At 36.4% G+C, this 19,082-nt stretch overlaps 1 protein-coding gene across 7 annotated transcripts in view; it reads right to left on the bottom strand.

Annotated features, from left to right (window-relative positions):
* Nucleotides 1-19,060, bottom strand: part of DNAI7 (dynein axonemal intermediate chain 7) — a 58,876-nt gene extending 39,816 nt beyond the window's left edge. Inside the window, exons 1-7 of one of the 7 annotated variants that reach the window (XM_045510301.2) lie at nt 18,925-18,987; nt 15,950-15,967; nt 9,344-9,425; nt 7,949-8,040; nt 5,717-5,818; nt 4,670-4,807; nt 111-257 (exon numbers count right to left, since the gene is read on the bottom strand). In XM_045510301.2, the coding sequence (XP_045366257.2) occupies nt 111-257; nt 4,670-4,807; nt 5,717-5,818; nt 7,949-8,040; nt 9,344-9,425; nt 15,950-15,967; nt 18,925-18,927 (582 nt within the window). In that variant the 5' untranslated portion in view covers nt 18,928-18,987. Of the gene's footprint in view, nt 1-110; nt 258-4,669; nt 4,808-5,716; nt 5,819-7,948; nt 8,041-9,343; nt 12,883-15,949; nt 15,968-18,924 lie in introns of those variants that run through there. The other 6 variants (XM_045510302.2, XM_045510305.2, XM_045510300.2 and 3 more) reach the window with 6 other exon arrangements.
* Nucleotides 19,061-19,082: the final 22 nt, after the last annotated feature.

The following is a 19,082-nucleotide window of genomic DNA, read 5'->3' on the forward strand; positions in this document are numbered from 1 at the left end:
CATAACGTTTTAATTCTTAAAAAAAAAAAAAGATACTGGATTTTAAAAACTATATAAAATTTTAACTCTTACAAAAGTTAGTAACGTGTAAAGCAAAACATCACACTTACTCTGAGAAGTATTTCTGTGGCTATGTTAAACTTAAGATGAAGGAGCTCCTGCAGTTCTAGAATTGATCCCTGGTACTGTGCTATGTTTTTGTCTTGCAAATCATATGGTGGGGTTTCCAATAAAATTAATTTCAATCTCTCAATTAACTATAAGAAAAAGTAAACATAAAAAGTAAGTTTACTATAAAAGCAATCTGACAAAGTCAAAGAAAATGCGAAATGGGGGATGTTTATCACTTTTGAATTGAGAAACACATCACCAGTAAAACATACAAAAATACTTCCCTGTATTTATTGCATTATTTAAGAGCATGGAAAAATAAAATATAGCCTCTAAAAACTCCATTATTAGAGTTCTCAACCATGTGAAACAGAGCTGTCATTAGCAAGCTAACAGATGAGGCATAGCTGGTCATGACCTAAGACTGCGGAACAACAGAATAACAATATGATTGCAACAGTGAGGGGGAGAGAGAGGAGAAAGAGGAGGAGAATTACTAACACATATCGAATGCTTACTATGTGCCAGCAACTGTTCTAAATGCTTTATGTGTTTTACGTCATTCCATTCATTCAGCTCTGCAAATTACCACTACTACTGTTCATTGTGCCTATTTTATAGGTGAGGAAACTGAGGCAATCTGGTTCCACCAGTAAGGAGCTTGGAGGACGCCACTCCACCCTAACAAGGGAGAAGCTGAATAGACGGAAAAACCAACTCTTCTTTGACCCATAACAGAGAGGACGACACAGGGCAAATCCCCGTCCCCAAGTCTGGAGACCCACTGGTGAATTCAGGGAGTCGGTTTACCTGAGCAGAGTCAGGAGGAAAAACCACTGCGCGGGAGCCGGTGCCAGCTAGGAAAACATGAACCGCAGGAAGAGTTGCTGAAGGATCAGGGCGGAGCGCGGCGAGAGTCACCAACTTCCGGGAGGACGCAGCCCGGGGAGCGTGAGCGCCCAGCGTATGGCGAGATTTACTATCTCAAGATTTACCTGCAGGTGCTCAACATGGTGCCCACAAAAAGTAAGCGGAATAAACCCCCTCGTGCCTGCGACAGGGGGAGGGGAAAAGGACCCACAAACCAGAGCACTCTGTTCTTCACAGGGCTTGATCTCGGGAAAGTAATTAACTAGAGCCTACCTGGAATTTCATCAGAGCCTAAATCACCCGGGGAAAGGAACTACCCAACTCCAGCTGGCTCGAGCTATCCCCTCCCACCTAAGAGGGAATAAGAAAAACCACAAACACTTGCGAAGTTCACCGTCCAGAGGCACAGGCTTGCTGAAAGACTAGGGCCGAATCACAGGTCTTCTCCCTTCCCCAATCCCACCTTACCACCACGTTACTAAGGGCTTATTTACAGCAGTTCCTTTTACCTACTACATCATGACCAGCTACCAAGAAAAAATTACAAGGCATACCGAAAGGCAAAACCCACAATTTGAAGAGACAGAGCAAGCATCACAGCCAGACATGGCAGGGATGTTAGAATTATCAAATCAGGAGTTTAAAACACCTGCGATTAATATGCTAAGGGCTCTAGTGGATAAAGTAGATGACATGCAAGAATAGAGGACGATGTAAAGCAGAGAAAGGGAAATCCTAAGAAAGAACCAGAAAGAAAAGCTAAGATCAAAAACAGTTCAAGAGAAATGGAGAACGCCTTTGACAAGCTTAGGCCTTAGCTGGACTCAGCTGAAGAAAGAATCTCTAAGCTAGAGAATATATCAATGGGATCTTCAAAACCAAAAAGCAAAGAGAACAAAGACTGGAAAAAGCAAAATAGAATATCCAAGGACCATGGGACAATTACCAAAAAATGTAGCAAATATGCAATAGAAATACCAGAAGAAAAAGAAAAATACAAGAGAAATATTTTAAATAATAATGACTGAGAATTTCCCCAATCTACTGTCAGACCCCAAACTACAGATTCAGGACGCTCAGAGAACACGAAGCATGATAAATGGCAAAACAAAGAAAAACAAAAAACTCTTTATTTATTCATATCATTTTCAAAATACAGAAAATCAGAGATAAAGAAAAATTCCTGAGAGCAGCCAAAGGAAAAAAGTACCTCACCTTTAGAGGAACAAAGTTAAGAATTATATCCTACTCCTCAGAAAGTAAGAAGAAAGTGGAGAGGTATTTAAAGTGTTGGGGAGAGGGTATAGCTCAAGTGGTCTAGCATGCACGAGGTCTTGGGTTCAATCCCCAGTACCTCCTCTAAAAATAAAGAAATAAAAAACCTAATTACCTCCCCCAGCAAAAGAAAACAAACAAACAAAAAAAAAATTAAGAGAAATGGAGGCACAGCATGTTCAAGTAACAACTAATAAGTGGCAGGATTTAATTTTGAACACTGACAGATAATATATAGCAAATGTCTAAACTGAGAGAGACAGCGTAGTAGTGCTGGGTAGTTATGGGCTCAAGCCCAAAACCTGGGCATCCATCCTCATCACCTGCTACCAGGTGTGACCTTGGCCAAGTTAGTTAACATCTCTGTACCTTGCCTTTTTCGTTTGTAAAATGGGGATAATGGTGCCTACGTCATAGTGTTATTAGGGAAATTCAGCTGAATAACCGGAACCAGGCTGAGAAAGCCTGGTATAGTAAGTGTCATCTAAGAGTTTGTCAAATAAATAAGTGGGATAATTTGGAACTTAGTGTTTACAATGGGATCACTGCTATCCAATTCATTCTCTTTTTCTTGTGGCTTCCTGCTTTAGTTTCCTATTGCTACTGATTATTCTCCTCTTCTGTCCCCTTTTTGTTTTACTTATCCTTTTCTCATCTCCCCCTACTATTTATTACTTCCGCTTCTATACTCCACATTCATAATAGGAAGATGTCACAACCATCTCATCACTCGTGATCTCTAGTCTCCATCCTGCTGCCTCCCTGCTAATCAAAGAGCAGCAGATTCCTGGACCAGCATCACACCATGGCAGCCTCCCTGGTAGACAGGATATGCAATGCCAAGAACACTGTATGATGAATTCATTAGTGTCCAAACATCTCACAATGTATGGGAGGCTCTTTGCAGCATTTGCAAAGTCAGAATAAGGCCCATCTAAGGTCTCGTAGGGGACTGTAAGCATGTCACAATCTGTTTCTTCATATGTAAAATGAATCTCGTAAACTTGTGGTCCGGATTAAATTAGGCAAAGCATGTTATGACCTTAACAGCGTCTGGAGTTATCCCATTTGATAGCAACATGGAGAAGGTGCAAACCACAGTAACAAGAAGCACCAGAATGTGGTAAGGAATTGAAACAAAAGCATCAGAGGATAAAAGGACTCTGAAGACTGTGAATTCCTCCAAGTTTCTACTGTTATGTAGATGTGTCTAAGTGCGAATTCCTTTCTGTTTATCCTAACTTGAGATTTGTTGGTTTCTGAGGATTCTGGAAAATTGTCTGCCATTATCGCTGAATATTGTCTCTCCTTTACTCTAGATCTCCTTCTGGTACTCCTTTTCAAGATATGTCTAGCCCTTTTTGTGCCATTATACATGTTTGTTAACTACTCTTTGATACTTTTCATCTCTTTACCTCTCTGTGCTGTATTCTGATAAATTCTTCCAGTCTAACTTCTGACTCACCCTTTATTAAAAATTCTTAGGGGGAGGATATAGCTCAGTGGTAGAGCGCATGCTTAGTATGCACGAGGTCCTGGGTTTAATCAAAAAAGTAAATAAATAAATAAACCTAATTACCTCCCCCCCCCCAAAAAAAACCAAACAACAAAAACAGTAAAGGTGAACCAGTCAAGTTATCATCTCCCATTGCAGAGCAGGTTTTCCCCAATTATCCACGTTGACCACATTACCTTTTTGAGTCTCTCAGCCATAAAAGAGTCCCTGATCCAACTTGTCACCTTGCTTGTACCCTAGGCTTTGCTTCCTGATGTCCCTTTAAATGAATGCTAAACCACCAGGGGTTAACAGTTGCTCTGGGAAGCAACTTTGAGACTTGCCTACTTTTCTGAATTGTTTTATGGCCTCCAAGATTTTCCTTTACTTTCTTTTGAGATGGGCAATGGATTTAAATGTCCTTTAACTTTTTTTTTCCCTAGCATTTTTAAGTGCACTGTAAAGCGGTAGCTCCTCAGACTAGCCTATCCATCCTATTTGCAGAAATAGATATTCTTACTCATTTTTATACTTCCTGTGCTTAAAAGTGGTGCCTGGCACATAGTTAACATTAAAAAAATGTGTACTGAATCACTGAAGAGTGGCTAATTCCAGCTGAGGATAAAATCACACAATTTTCTACTCGAGTTATCTACATAAATGGATGCAACTTGATCTTTTTTCTTGTTAGACGCACATACAGTTAATACTTCAGATTTATGTTAGGCTGATCTTACCTAAGGTGGCAAGAGGTTTTTAGGAGTTGTAAAAAGAAAAAAGAGACCAAAAAGATGAGCAAATATCCTCTCCATAGCCAAGGAAGTAGTAGTGTTATGAATTGGCAAATACTATATGTATTTAATTTATCTCTATTTTTAGAGTCAATATCAGAGTACAGAATAACACTTAAATACTTACATTTAGCACTAGTTTACTCTTTGCAATCACTGCCTCAAAAGTCTCATTGGTTTCCTCTTTCCACAAGCTAATAAAAGTATTAATTTCTTGGGATATTGAAGGATCAGGACTCCCATCACATTGAATGTAGTGTTTCCACTGTGGAGTAAAAATGTTTGAAGGTTCACATGGGTGAAAATTCAACCAAAGATTAAAAATTCCTTCTTTTTCAAAGTATGAGTTCTTATAACCTAGTTTTCCCAATTTAGGCAAAAAACATATTATGACTTTAACTAGTTTCTTGAGATATCTGTAAAATAACAAACTTCCTCTTCATCAAAATAATGTATAAGCCTTAATAATTCAAATTAATAGATATTCTATTTATTGTCATACTTGAATCTTTAAAACAGTATTTATGAGTTGATTTTGGTTTGCTTTCCTTTCTAATCATACAGCTCCTGTGTGTACAAAAGCTAACACTTGGGCTGTCTTCTACTTCTCAAATTATTACTAATTGTTCATCGCCACTGTCATTTCAGGATGAGTCCTTCCATTCATTTTCTAGTCAGTGCAAGTTCAACATTTGTAGTCATACTGTACTCACAATTTTTTGCTTTAAATTATACTATAATCTTTTGCCATATTATTACAATTTTCCCTTTTTATCCTGATCATCATCTATATTGTTTCCAAAGTTATGCTGTTTTGAGCAACACTAGATTGCCTTAAGCTCATTAAGCTTAAGATATAAAAATACATCTTAATTATATATCTTAATTAGGGTATCTTATATATCTGAATTAGGATAATTTCCTCAGTATAGAGTCCCCAAAATTAAATCAGAATCAAAGGACATAAAAATGTCAAGGATCTTATTTTTGACAAATAGTTTTCTACAAAACTATATGAATTTACTTCACTACAAGCAAGATGAGAGAGAGATTTGTCAGATCAGAGATTTTTTTATAGACAAATTTAAATTTTCTTGTTATTAATCTGGATACCAGATTACAACTCCCTCTTTTGTTGTCAAAGCATTAACTAAAAATAAAAAAGCAGTTTTACCTGAGACAGCAATCTCTTCTCTCGTTTCAATTTCTCTGCTTCAGGGAAACACCTCTCTAATAAATAAAGTTCTTCAAGTTCTTCATTGCTCCTTTCTAGAGCCTGTTGCATGCGAATACATAACATTGATCTTGTCTTTAATTTCAGCTTTGTGTCTCACAAGTAGCATCTAAAATGTACTAGACAAAGTATTTAGTCCTCAAGATGAATACTAAAATGAGAATGAATGTAACTGTTATTTCCAAGCAGTTTAATCTGAAACAGTGGTTTACAAAGTGGGATCTGCAGACTCCCAGTGGGTCCCCCAGGCTCTTTCAGGATCTGAGGTCAAATCTATTTTCATAATTATACTAAGGCATTTTTGCTTTTTTTGCAGTGTACACATTTGCACTAATGGTGCAAGATGGTGTAAAGCTGCTGGTGCCTTAGCACAAATTGGCACGGGCTGTACTGGTGGTCTTACCCTTCCGGGGAGGCGGGCAGTAACCAGCCAGACTCACATAAGAATGACCTGAAGAATAAGTGAAAGTTACTAGTTTCATTAAATGTCACAGCTTAAGTATATGCCTTTGTATTTTTCTGTATGATAAAATGGGGTGTAAGCATAACGCACTTCTGCTACCTATCAAAGGACTATGCTAGCTTAAGAAACAAACACGTGTGCAGTTACTGGAGTATTTTAGCAGACACTCTTTCAAAAACAAAGTGAGTGTGTCGCTTTCACGAAACAGCTCAAAGTACTTGTTTCTGGTAAAATTCAAGCTTTCAGATACAAATCTGAATTTTAGAAAACTTGGGTCCACCACTAGTGAGTCAGACAGTTTCCCAATCCTTAAACACTTTTCTCATTTGATTGGCGATGATATTAATGCATGTGATGTTCTGGATAATGAATACTAAAAATGTGTCAACGTTTGGAAGGAAATAATTCAGTGAACCAATTTTTCCGAGCAACCAATGCATCATATTGTGAAATCATGCATGGATACAAGATCTATTCAAAGTTTAAGAACAGATCAGTGTTTTAGTGTGATAGCGTATGTAAAGGTCATTGATTTGGTTTCACATTAAGGTACTACCATCTACTGAGTTTCAGTATAGTATCAAAGAAGACTAGCCACGGTGATCTGAAAGGTTACTACAGTACTCCTCCTTTCCCCACTACGTAACTGTGTGAGGCCAGATATTTTTTAATATACTTCAGTCAAAACAACACATTGTAACGGATGGAATAATGAAGGAGATATGAGATCCCGTTGTCTCCTGTTAAGTCAGATATTAAAGAGGTTATAAAAATATAAACAATGCCACTCATTTTCCTAATTTAAAAATACATATAGTTTGTGGTGCTGGATATTAACTAGACTTACTGTGGGATCATTTCACAATATGTGCAACTATTGAATCATTATGTTGTACACCTGAAACTAATAATAACATGTCAATTATATTTCAATAAATATATATATATATATTGTAATTGTTTTTTCTTAAAAGTATGTTAATGTACTTGTTTTTTATTCATGTTTTTTAACAATGTTTAATCTCTTTTAATATAATAAATGTCTTTAAATTCTGTTTTAATATCTAATATGGTAAATATTGATGGAGATAACCCCTATGAACAAAAGCTCCTTGGGGGGGTCTTCAGTTTTTAACAGTAATGAGGTTTTGTCCTGGGATTAAAATATCTCAGTCCTACTGTTCCAATAATGAAAATTCTGATGAAAAAGAGAAGCAAAATTTTAACATTTGACATTTGGTAGAATTTGAACATTTTTTGTCCCTATTTAATTATCCATAACACATTGAGAATAATACCTTTTTTTATTTTTAAATTGAAGTTCAGTCAGTTACAATGTGTCAGTTTCTGGTGTACAGCACAATGTCCCAGTCATGCATATACATACATATATTTGTTTTCATATTCTTTTTCATTAAAGGTGAGAATAATAACTTAATAGTTATAAGCACGGGCTCAGGCTACTACTGTCTAAGTCCTGACTCTGTAACTTACTAGTTTCTTAATCTCTCTATTCCTCAATTTCCTGATCTATGAAATGTGGGTAATAATTTACCCACTATAACTCTCTGATAGGATTAAATGAGTTAAACCAGTTCACATAAGGCCTAAATGCTACTAGTAGCTACACGGAAGAACATTAAATGGCCAGACAGATCTGAATGCCACGTAGTTTGTCTTCAGTAATAATATCATTAACGTGTATTCACTTTTGCTTCAAGTTTTCGCCATTTTTCTTTCTCAGTTCGTTGTATTTCAAGTCTCTCCATTTCTTCTTTTTCATGTTTCACACGGGCTTCCTCTAAAGAACAGCAAAATGTTTTATTTTCAGTCTGTTTTCAAGCCCTTAAAGTTACTTCAAATATTTTCAAGATACAGTGAGGCTGGAATACTTTATAGAAGTCACAACCTTTATTATGTGGTAGAAATAAAACAGGTGCTAGATTTCTTTCAAAAAATTAACACGACTCTCAAACTTTCTGGCCCACAATGATATTTCTCTTCTCCAAAAAGTTTATAGCAATCCAATAATGATTTTAATCAATGAAAAATGACAGGTCTATCATGGGTAATTAAGAAGAGATAACATCTTCAGAAGATTTCCATAATCTTGTGACATCTGCATCGTCGGAATTACCTTAATTTTCTCTTACTTTCAACTACTAAGAAACAACAAATGAAATATATGTTGAAGAATATGGGTTTAGCTCAATATAGTAAAACTTCCCCAAGATGTAGGATTCTGATACTGAATTCTTATGAGTCACCTAAAAAGGACTTACATGATTATACCTAAAAAAATCAGCATGGAAACGTGAGGATACAGACTTTTACAGTCTGAATCTGAAATCAACAGATGTTCTTCATGCTAAAAGCTACAACCACTTGAACTATTCAGATTTTTAAAATCGCTTTTTGGCATTTTAAAGAATCAATACTTTTATTAATTTATATTTGACATTCTTTAACAAATGAAAGTCCTCTTTAAATTGGCAAATAAATATTATTAATCTATAAGATCTTAGGCTGTTCTGTGTATTTCTCGCTAGTGTATATTTCCCATATTTAATTTGAGTTTCAGAATTCTTACTGCACAATAAGCACCAATGCCTCTAATTTAATCAGTGAATATAAACACTTTTAAGATAAAGTTGCCTAACACAGCACTATGAATCAACTTCACTTCAATAAAAAATAAAAAAAATAGGGTTGCTATATTTTGCCAATAAAAATACAGGATACTCAGTTGAATTTGAATTTCAGATAAACAATGGACTCTTTTTTTGGTTTAAGCATGCCCCAAATATTACATGGGACAAATTATCCCAAATTATCCATTATTTATCTGAAATTCCAATTTAACTGGGCATCTTGTATTACATCTGGCAACTCTACTTCAAGATATATCAGAGAGTGATTGGTGTGTACTAACAGAACTTTCTGGGTACCCTTTAAATAGTAAATAGCTAATGTGAAACAGATTAAATTAAAAAAAACTAAAAATTCTGAAAACTGTTTGTAAAAAGTATTGACTGGATTACAGAAACACCAACCTTTTGTTGGTAGTACCTGAGTTTGAAAACAGTATCATCTGTACTTCATACCTTCCTCTTTTTGTCGTTTCTCCTCCTCTTGTAGCTGCTTCAATCGTTCAGCTTTGGTGATTTTCTTTTTCTTACTGCCAGACTTAACAAAGGCCACAACTTTTAAAAAAGCTATTAGCATGTACCCAAATTACTTTAAAACACATATCCCTCAAATAGTAATTATGGAAAAACACTTTTGTTTCCATGAACCCAGTCTTGTACTCATTCAAATAAGACTGCCTATTAAGTGCAAAGCCTCGACTCAGTGCCTTGGGGACAAAGTAGGGAAACAAGAAAAATGCACATATAAATTATTCAAAGGCAAGAGTGACAGTGACAAGTATATACAATGTAATTCTCTCATTCCCAGTTTTCACATCTTTAAAATGGTGCTGAAGAAACCTTCGTTTCACTTTTGTAAGGATTAAAATAAAATACATGTGAAGATGTACTTAACACTGCTACATGTCTATAAAAATTAGAGGTATTTTAATGACTAACAGATATAAAGAGAGTTATTTTGCAAGTTCAGAGGAAGGGGAGATTGTTTTTGGCAGCCGGGATCAAGTAAAATTTTTATAGAGCAGCTAGAATTTAAGTTTGTGCCCCAAAGATTTTAACACTCAGATATGAGGGGAAGATATCCAAAGAAGAGGGACATGCAGGCATAAAATATGGAGTTGGAGAGCACTGGACAGGCCCTGGGAAGGCTCCAGAGAGAGGTAATGATGGAAATGGAATGGAAAAGAAGGCTAGAGCCTATGCTATAGAGTGTGGACATTATTCTAAAAGAATTGTAAACCCTCTAAAAGTTTTCGAGAAGGGCTGTGGCTATTAAGAATGTTATTGTGAAAACTAATGTTATAGGGAAAACGTGATTATGAAGATGATACCATTTTGGTGACTATTAACAATAGTTAATAAAGTCCTGACAATGGAAACGCAGATAGGATACTGGATGCAACAAATGCTTTATACGCTAACTTATTGGATAATGATTAAAACTGAAGGCAAGGAGAGGAAGGAGTCAGAGAAGGGTCAAAAAAGAAGAATAGTAGTCAGGAAGATGCAAATTTGCAAGAGAAACTGTTTAAAGAAATTTAAATATAGTTAGTATGAAGTGCTGGTGGAGGAGCCAGACAATGCTTGCAGGCTTTGAAACTGGAGAATTTAGGTATAGCAGAGATCAGGACTACAGCATACAGACTCGAGAACTATCTTGGTGACAACCACCTCCCTTCCATTTTCCCTAAGTGAGAGTGTAGAAACAGAAGCACACCATCTAAATTTCGGAATCAACAGAGTGGTTAATCCTTGGGATATACAGACTCTTGGATGCCCATCTTCGGTTTTCGGCTCACCTACTGCAGGATGCTCCTTTGGAATCTCCAATCTATTACCCCTATCACTTTCTCACCATTCATCACCTCCGCTCCAACTTCTTTCTTACCCCGGTTAAATTTCACAGTTCATCACCACAATCACTAACTTATATATCTCCACCTGACCTATTTTCCCCTCCCTCTGAGGAGCTTAGCTGGCAAACTCCTAGTTCGAGTTAAAGGCAACTCTCCGTTTATTTAGTATGAGCAGCTGGACGTTGCCAGAGAAAAATACTAGAGCTCAGATTTGTGACCACAAATTTTAAACAGGCTGTAAGCACCACCCTGTATTCCTACAACTATTCCATTCTCCTCACTCTTCAACCTTCCAAAATCCTTTCCTCTTTCCTACTCAGCTGTTGACCTCACTTCTTACATCACTAGAAATGTTAAGAGGATACTCTCCTGTACACATCAAATCTTTGAACCTACCTCTATTTTTGTCTGCCTTCCCTCTTGGTATAGTAGATGAACTTCAGCTCTCTGAGGCTGCATCTGTCACTTTTACAGTAGATCCTATTCCTCACTGTCTAGTTAAGGCTTGGATCCTGTAACTAACACCTCTAGTTATTCATAGATTTCTACCTCCCTAGATTTCACATCCCTCTCCACCTTCTGCTCCAGTGTTGGTAACCTTAGTATCAGACCACCTAAAAGGAGTTGCCTACTACTTCCACTTCCCCATTTTCTGCATGCCCCATTCCAATCAGGCTTCCATTTCTGTTGCTCCGTTAAAACCTCTCTTGTCATGGAGCCTTAAGATGGCCACGCTTCCAATGACAATGGCCAATTTTCAGCCCTCATTTTACTCCTCTGTCATCATCACTTGACAACGTTTTCTTCCCTTCTCTTGAAATATTTCGTTCATTAGGCTTTAGGTTGGCACTGTCTGATTTTGTTTCTTCTCTTGCAAGTCCCTCCTTCTTAGACTTCTTGTCTGGCTTCTCCTCCTCAGCTGATAGTTGATCAGTAACTTCTAAAATTATTTGTTCATAGATTCCCTAAAAGAATTTTGAAAAGCTTCACACATTTTTAAGTTGGCATTGAAAACTTTTTTATCACAAGTTTAAATAGCTGCAAATGTTTTACTTTCTAGTATATGGTATGCACAAGAAGATTTTACATCACTCTTTTAAATATATCCATCACTATTTAAAATACATACATCACAAAAAAAAAACTAACTAAATAAAATATATCCATCACTATTTAAATTATATCTGATGGATCCACATACTACAGTGATTTAATACCTAATGTTAATTCAAGAAATATGAACAACATTTAATAAAAATTTTAATCCTTTTCTCTTTGAATTCATATTTCCATTCCACTTCCCCCACCAAGTTTTATCCTAATGTAATACATTCGAAAAATTTTGTCGATCCTATCATATTTATGTTGTCAAAATATGTATGAAAATTTAAATTTCCTTGTCTCTAAGTTTCTAAGCAATACAAATTTTGCTCTGGATTGCGTTAATTTTATTACTATATTCAGTATACAATTTAATAAAGCAACATTTTATATTACAAATGTTGGTGAGTAAATATTAAAATACAAAAAGTGAAAATTTACTAGATATACATCTCTTGATGAGATGGTTGGGTTTTTTCTTTTTGCTGGTTAGTTCATGATCCATGGATAAATGTTGGCTATTGCTGAATGAAACAAGAATTCACACAGATTCTATTTTAATTTGTACAAATATAAGAAGTGAGAAATCTGGCTTATATAAAAAAGCCAATGGGAATAGGTTCCAGCTATATCATGCAGTTCTTTGAATCCTTTCCACAACATATGCCGGAAGTTATACTGATTTATCAAAAAAAAAGTTACTCCTAGAGATAATCACTGATATTTGTGATAATTTTCTTGTTTTTCTTTAAAGTTGTATTACATATGTATATATGTCTAAACAGTAAGAAAAGTAGTTTTCTTACTTTTGAATTTTACAGAAATCCAATTATACTTTATGTATACGATTGTAATTTACTTCGTTACTCACTGTCATAAAGTACACATAACAAAATTTACCGTTTTAACCATTTTTTTAATGTGCAAGTTAATGGCACTGAGTACATTCACACTGTTGTACGACCATCACCATCACCCATCTCTGAACTTTTTTTTATCATTCCAGACAAACTCTGATTCCATTAAACATTAACTCCCCTCCTGCCCCTCCAACCCCAGCCCCTAACAATCACCATCCTACTTTCTGTCTTTGAGTTCGACTACTCTAGGTATTTCATACAAGTAGAATAATATATTTTTCCTTTTGTGTGATTTACTTCTTTAGGTTACAAATCATGGTTTGCAAGATTCATTCATTTTTTTGGGGGGTGGGTAATTAGTTTTATTTTCTTATTGGAGGTACTCGGGATTGAACCCAGGATCTCACGCATGCTAAGCACACACTCTACCACTGAGCTATACCCTCCCCACTCCCAGGTACCTCCATTATAAATAAAGAAAGAAAGAAACCTAATTCCCCCCAAGACAGTAAATCTTCAATGTTCTCAATACACACACACATAAAATGGTAATTATGTGAGGTGATGGATGTGTTAACCAACCTTATTTAGGTAATAATTTCATAATACATATGTATGTCAAATCATCACACTGTGTGCTTTAAAATTTAGACAATGTTATATGTCAATTATATGTTAATAAAGCCGGGAAAGTAAGTTTCATGAGGGCAGAGACTCTGTCTTGCTGCTGTACTCTGTCTACAACACTGCTAAATCAATAAAACCACCATTTTTCCATATGTTTGCAAGGCCTCGTGTACAAGGCTCTTCATTTCTACCTTGTTTGTGGTAGCAAAAAACAGGGACAATATAAAAAAATCACAGATATACTCTCAACAGAATGTGATACAGCTGTGAAAAGGTTTGTAATCTCGATGTGCTGAAACAAAAAAAGGTCCCCAAGACATATTTACTGCATAGAATCGATGATGCCATCAGATGTAAGATGTACCTTTAAATCATAGCAAAAAAGAAAATGCCCAAGATGGGAATCTAAAAGGAGACGCCGGTATATACATGGATATTAGGTACAGACAAAGGAACAGAAAGATACAGCAGGGAAACTTGCAAATCTCAATCCTGAAAATGAACATAAAGAAGGAAAAGAATTCCCTGAAAATTTAAAGCACAAGCTAGTTCATGGAGATCTGCAGTCTGACTCATACCAGTGCAGTCCAAAAACGCTCTAGAAGAGAATTTAAAGTAGTATCAGGTTGGTGGTAAGCCCATGTGACTGACAGAAGCAAACATCCACTCTGGAAGAAACAGACATCAACTCAGTACTACAGTGATTGTAAGTTATTATCGCCCATGAGGCATATGTCAATTTCAGTCATGTTAAAATGTAAAAAGATGAGTATCCTGGAATTAATAAAATACAATATCATCAAGTGAAAAATAGGAGGTACAGGATGCTCCCATATGCGGGGAGAAAAGGGGTGTGTGTGTGTACTTTTTAGTGCTTAGAAAATGTATGAAAAGATACTCAGTAGTTCTTTTAGTCTTGGATAGGAGGAACATTTACATTTTGGGGCTATTTTAATTTTGTACCATGTGTGTTTATTACTTTTTCCCTTTAAAAAAAAACCTAAGAAATTGAAGAATAAAATATATCTTTCAATGTTTTCCTAACCATACTGTGAATTCCTTTCACAGACTCCCCTCATCCCCAAGCCATAATCTTTAAGAATGGAAATAATTAAAAAGTGAGTAATTTCCACCTTTGTTCAAATTCAGATTTCAGAGGATGAATCTAACCATTCTCTAAGAGAAACAACACTATGAAGAAAATAATCCAAAGTGTTTATTTAACATCTGTACATACATGATTAAGTACCAAAGTCATTGGAACAATGAGTTTTCAGATTTAAAACAATGCCTCTAAAATTTCACAATCTAAAGCCAAAAATGAACGTCCACACAAACTAATAAACTATTGGAGACCCACATACAAATGACTGGAGTTCTCCAGAATACTTCCCCCATAAGAATGGGGCCCAAGCCCACGTAAACTTTGGTCCGTTATGGCCAGAGCCCCTGAAACAGTATCAGGTTGGTAGTGGGTTCAAGTGACTGAGAAAAGCAAACAACATTATTTTTGGAAGAAATGTTTAATTGTATAAATACTGAATACACATTTATATAAGCATTTCTCCTAAACAGTCAAGGACCCAAGTGTTTTTAAGTAGGGGTAGGGTAAATGGGGCTTCACATACTCATTTAACAAATATTGACTGGATTTCTACTACATGCCAGACATTGTGCTAAATGCTACAGACACAGAAATAAATATGATATGTTCTTGACCTTGAACAGCTCACAATTATAAATTACTGTAATAAAATGACATGAGTTTTAATTGAGGTATCTTCAAATGCACGTGCTATGAACATAGAGAGTATGATTGGTTCCACAGGGAAAATTAACAGTTGTGACCTTTCAGATCTGTCTTAAAGCCAGCATTCCAAATCTAAATCCCTGTTGGGACCAGGCAGGTAAATAAAGCAAGGGATTTGGTCATGGTCTGGACTACAGCAAACTGAAGAGTTTACGTATTTCCAAAAGGGCTAGCTGCTACTCAGTCTCGCCAATTGTTGCCTTGTAAGACTGTAGGCCCAATGTTATCAGGTTTCCAATTTTTCAAGAATAGGTGGAGATCACATTTTTGCATGAAAATAGTTTGGCAGTTGATTAAAATAAAACTTTTAGATCAAAGGAGATATGTCTGTAGGTAAATCTGCTTTGCCAGTCAAGAGATTATAACCTCTGCTTTAAAGCATAAATCTGCTAAGGGAAGAAGAGAGAAAAAGGTATTCTAGACATCCCTTAACGCACTCAAATTTTGACAAAGTACAAAAAAATTTCATTAAATTTTTGTGTATTTATCTGAAATGAAGAAGAGGAGTTCCTACCTAATCCAACATTTTCTCAAGCACAAGTAATTGAAAACCTCAAATCTGGACACAAGAAGAAATTAAAGGCTATTTTAAAAAGTCTTTGTGAAATCAGCATTATCTTTTTAAGTCAAATTTGAAATATGTCCTATTTTTACAAAGGATTATACCATAATTTAAATAGCATTAATGTCTAAAAACTAAGCTTAGTAAATTCTATAAACTATAATAAAACTACCAGAAAATGTTTAAAAATTGTTTGTACAATGTCAGTGCTTATAAAACTATTTTGAGAAAATAATTTCTACCTACCTTTTTCAATTTGGGACCCTAAAAGTTAGAAAAACAAAAGAACTGGTAAATTTGAAAAATAATTCATACATTTTTAACAAAAGTATGGTGATTACCTAAGATGATAAGATTAGGAGAAGCTGAGTAAAGACTATTAGGGAACTCTCTGTACCCTCTCTGCAACTTTACAGTAAATCTAAAATTATCTCAAAATAAAAAGTTTTTAAAAAAAGAATTCAGAGAAAACTATACGCAAGTCTAGGAAAAACAAAGCTAATTCACTCACTGAAGCATCTTTTGTAAGCAAATTTTACACTCTTATAACAATCAGTCAGTGATCCATGTTTAATGAAATGGCTCATCACAAAACATAGTACCATTCAAGAAGGCACTGATGTAAAGGGTTCTGAAGTACCAAGTACGGTACTAACGTCAAGTTTGAAAGTGTGGGAATCAGCTTATATTATAAAGAAATAATCTTTCTGTAAAATTAGATTGCTGATTTTGTAGAAAGGGAATCAGTGATTTAAAGCAAACAAAAGTATGACAAAATGATTCCATTCAGCAATGCGTCTTAAAACACATCTATGCTTTTTTGGAAAATATTTTGGGAAGTACAGCATTTCCATGAATATTTACAATTACAAGTATTTTTCAGTAACACTACTTGTAATTTCCTGATTTGGCCCATGTGTCCATTATATTTCTGGTGAGGAATTTGTAGATTATGTGACTATAATATTATATACTTGCCACATTTGAAGACTTGTATAAGTTACTTGTTTAAGTCACAAGATTATCACCGTATAAAATATAAATGTTAAAACTGACACAAAGCAGTAGATTTTATCTTCTTGACAATTGCATTCATGTCACTAATTCATTCAGCGATATTTACTAATGATTTACACACAAAGCACTCAGAAGCTGGAGATGATATAAATAAGAAATATGGAGACTTGGCTCTCACATAATTTTTACAAATGGGCTCTAGTTTTATTATCATATCTGCTATCAATTAAGTTAACATAGTTCCATCTCGAAATAAGTACTACAAAGCAGAATATGTAAATAGCATTGCCCCTGTTCCCAGGTAGCCACATTTTAAAGACGGGCGAATTGCCATCTCTCGCTAATGCTCTTAATGTGAAGCAGGTTTGGAATAAATACGTATCTTCACCCCTCCTGCAAATTGTAAGAGTATCATGTAGTAGAGTAGTTCTCAAAAAGTTCAAAGGGCATAAGAATCACCTGGTTGCCTGTTACAAATGCATATTCCTGACCTAAAAGTGTACACGCTCACTTACCCCTCCCTGCTGTAATTCAGTTCACGTTATGGGTTGAAATGTGTCCCCTCAAAATTCATACATTGAAGTCCTATCTCCCAGTATCTCTGAATTTTACTTTATTTGGAAAGAGGGTCATTGCTGATGTAATTAGTTAGATTCAGATGAGGTCATACTGGAACAGGGTGGGCCTCTAATATAATATGACTCATGTCCTTATAAAAAGGGGAAATCTGGACACAGATGCGAGCGCGCTAACCCCCCCCCCCCCCAAGGCCAGTGAAGAATGGAAGAATACTGCCACAAGCTAAGAAGTACCAGACACGAGGAGAGGGGTCTGAACAGATCCCTCCCTAGCACTTGCAGAGGGAGTACAGCCCTGACAACACCTTGATCTTGGACTTCTAAACTCCAGAACTGTGAAACCATACATTTCTATGGTTTAAGCCAGTTAGTGTGTGGTACTTGGTTACTTGGCGGCACTGGGAAACTAATACAGCAGATCTGGAGTCCAGTCTGTTCCCAGAATCTGCATTTTAACAGGTATTTCAGGTGTATTAGAAGCAAGTTTTCCAGAAACCACATTTTGAGAAACACTGCTACAGGTATCTAAGAGACTTACGTACCCACTGGAAAATAATACAGGTGCTTAGTGTTTCCTCAAGTTATCAGCAGTTTTAAGTCCGCTTAAAATCCATTTACTTTCTGTTCTCTCTGACATGAACGCTCTCCACGCCCTATTTCTTCTCATAACCTCTGTAAACTCATAATCATACTTTAAAACACAGATTGAAAGCACTGCTCTTTCCTTCCTGTCCTCCTCTCCTCTTCCTCCCCAATTTCAACATTTCCAACTTTGTGTTACTCCACAGTAGTTACTTCAATTACTACAGTTATAAAGCCGTATTGTAATTAACTTGCTCAGTCTGTCTTCCATACCAGGGAGAGGATGTAATATTCACCTTTGTCCGTGGCTTCAGCCTAGTGTCAAGCACAAAGAACACACCCCTCATTTCCCTTAATTAATGAATAAAATAATTAACTAATTACATTGTCCGCTTCCTCTAGTTTTAATCATAGACGACGACGGAAATCACGTTTAAGAAAATGGGAAACGGGATCACCTCACAGCTACATGTTGGCCTGTGTTCTTGGAGAAGACAGGACCGCTGAGGCATGCAGAAAAACAACACGGGAAGCTTTATCATACTTAATATAAATACAGGACAGGCTGAGTACCCTGGATCACAAAACAATTCAAATTTCCACAAAACACCACATAACATAATTTTTTAAAGCAGAGTAAACTGCAACAGCTTTGCATTAATTGCTGAGGAGGCAAAACCAAAATCACATTTCATCCAAGTTGCAGTAAGAAAGCAATTTCATGGGAACGTCTATTACTACTGGAAGTTACTAGATTGAAACCGATTTTTAAATTTAGCAGTAGTTCGAGATTAAGTCACCATCTGACTGCACTGGCCATTCCCCATTTGCAGAAACTGGTTTGGACTCCCACCTGCCCGCCGGATACCGGAGGGAAGGCCACAGATCAGGGGAAGGCCCATCCCCCTCAAGGGTGCAGGCTCTTCCTTAAACCGACTCTCTTCCCTCTAACGAAGCATGATAGGCTCTTACTACATCATTTAACACAGTGCAGGAGAACCGATGCCTGCCCCTGCACCCGGCTTCCCCACTTTCCCCGCTCACCATGCCGAGGCAAGCACTACCTCCGCAGACGGCCAAGTCGCAGCTCAGGGTTGTGTGGAAAACGCTCCCGGGTTGTCAGGACGACAAGCTCCGCCCACTGGCGCCCCAGGAAAAGCGCGCGGATCCACCCATCTGGGTCCGCGCAGTCGCGCTGGGGT

Source organism: Camelus bactrianus, chromosome 34 (assembly GCF_048773025.1).
Source record: "Camelus bactrianus isolate YW-2024 breed Bactrian camel chromosome 34, ASM4877302v1, whole genome shotgun sequence".
Classification (NCBI taxonomy): domain Eukaryota; kingdom Metazoa; phylum Chordata; class Mammalia; order Artiodactyla; family Camelidae; genus Camelus; species Camelus bactrianus.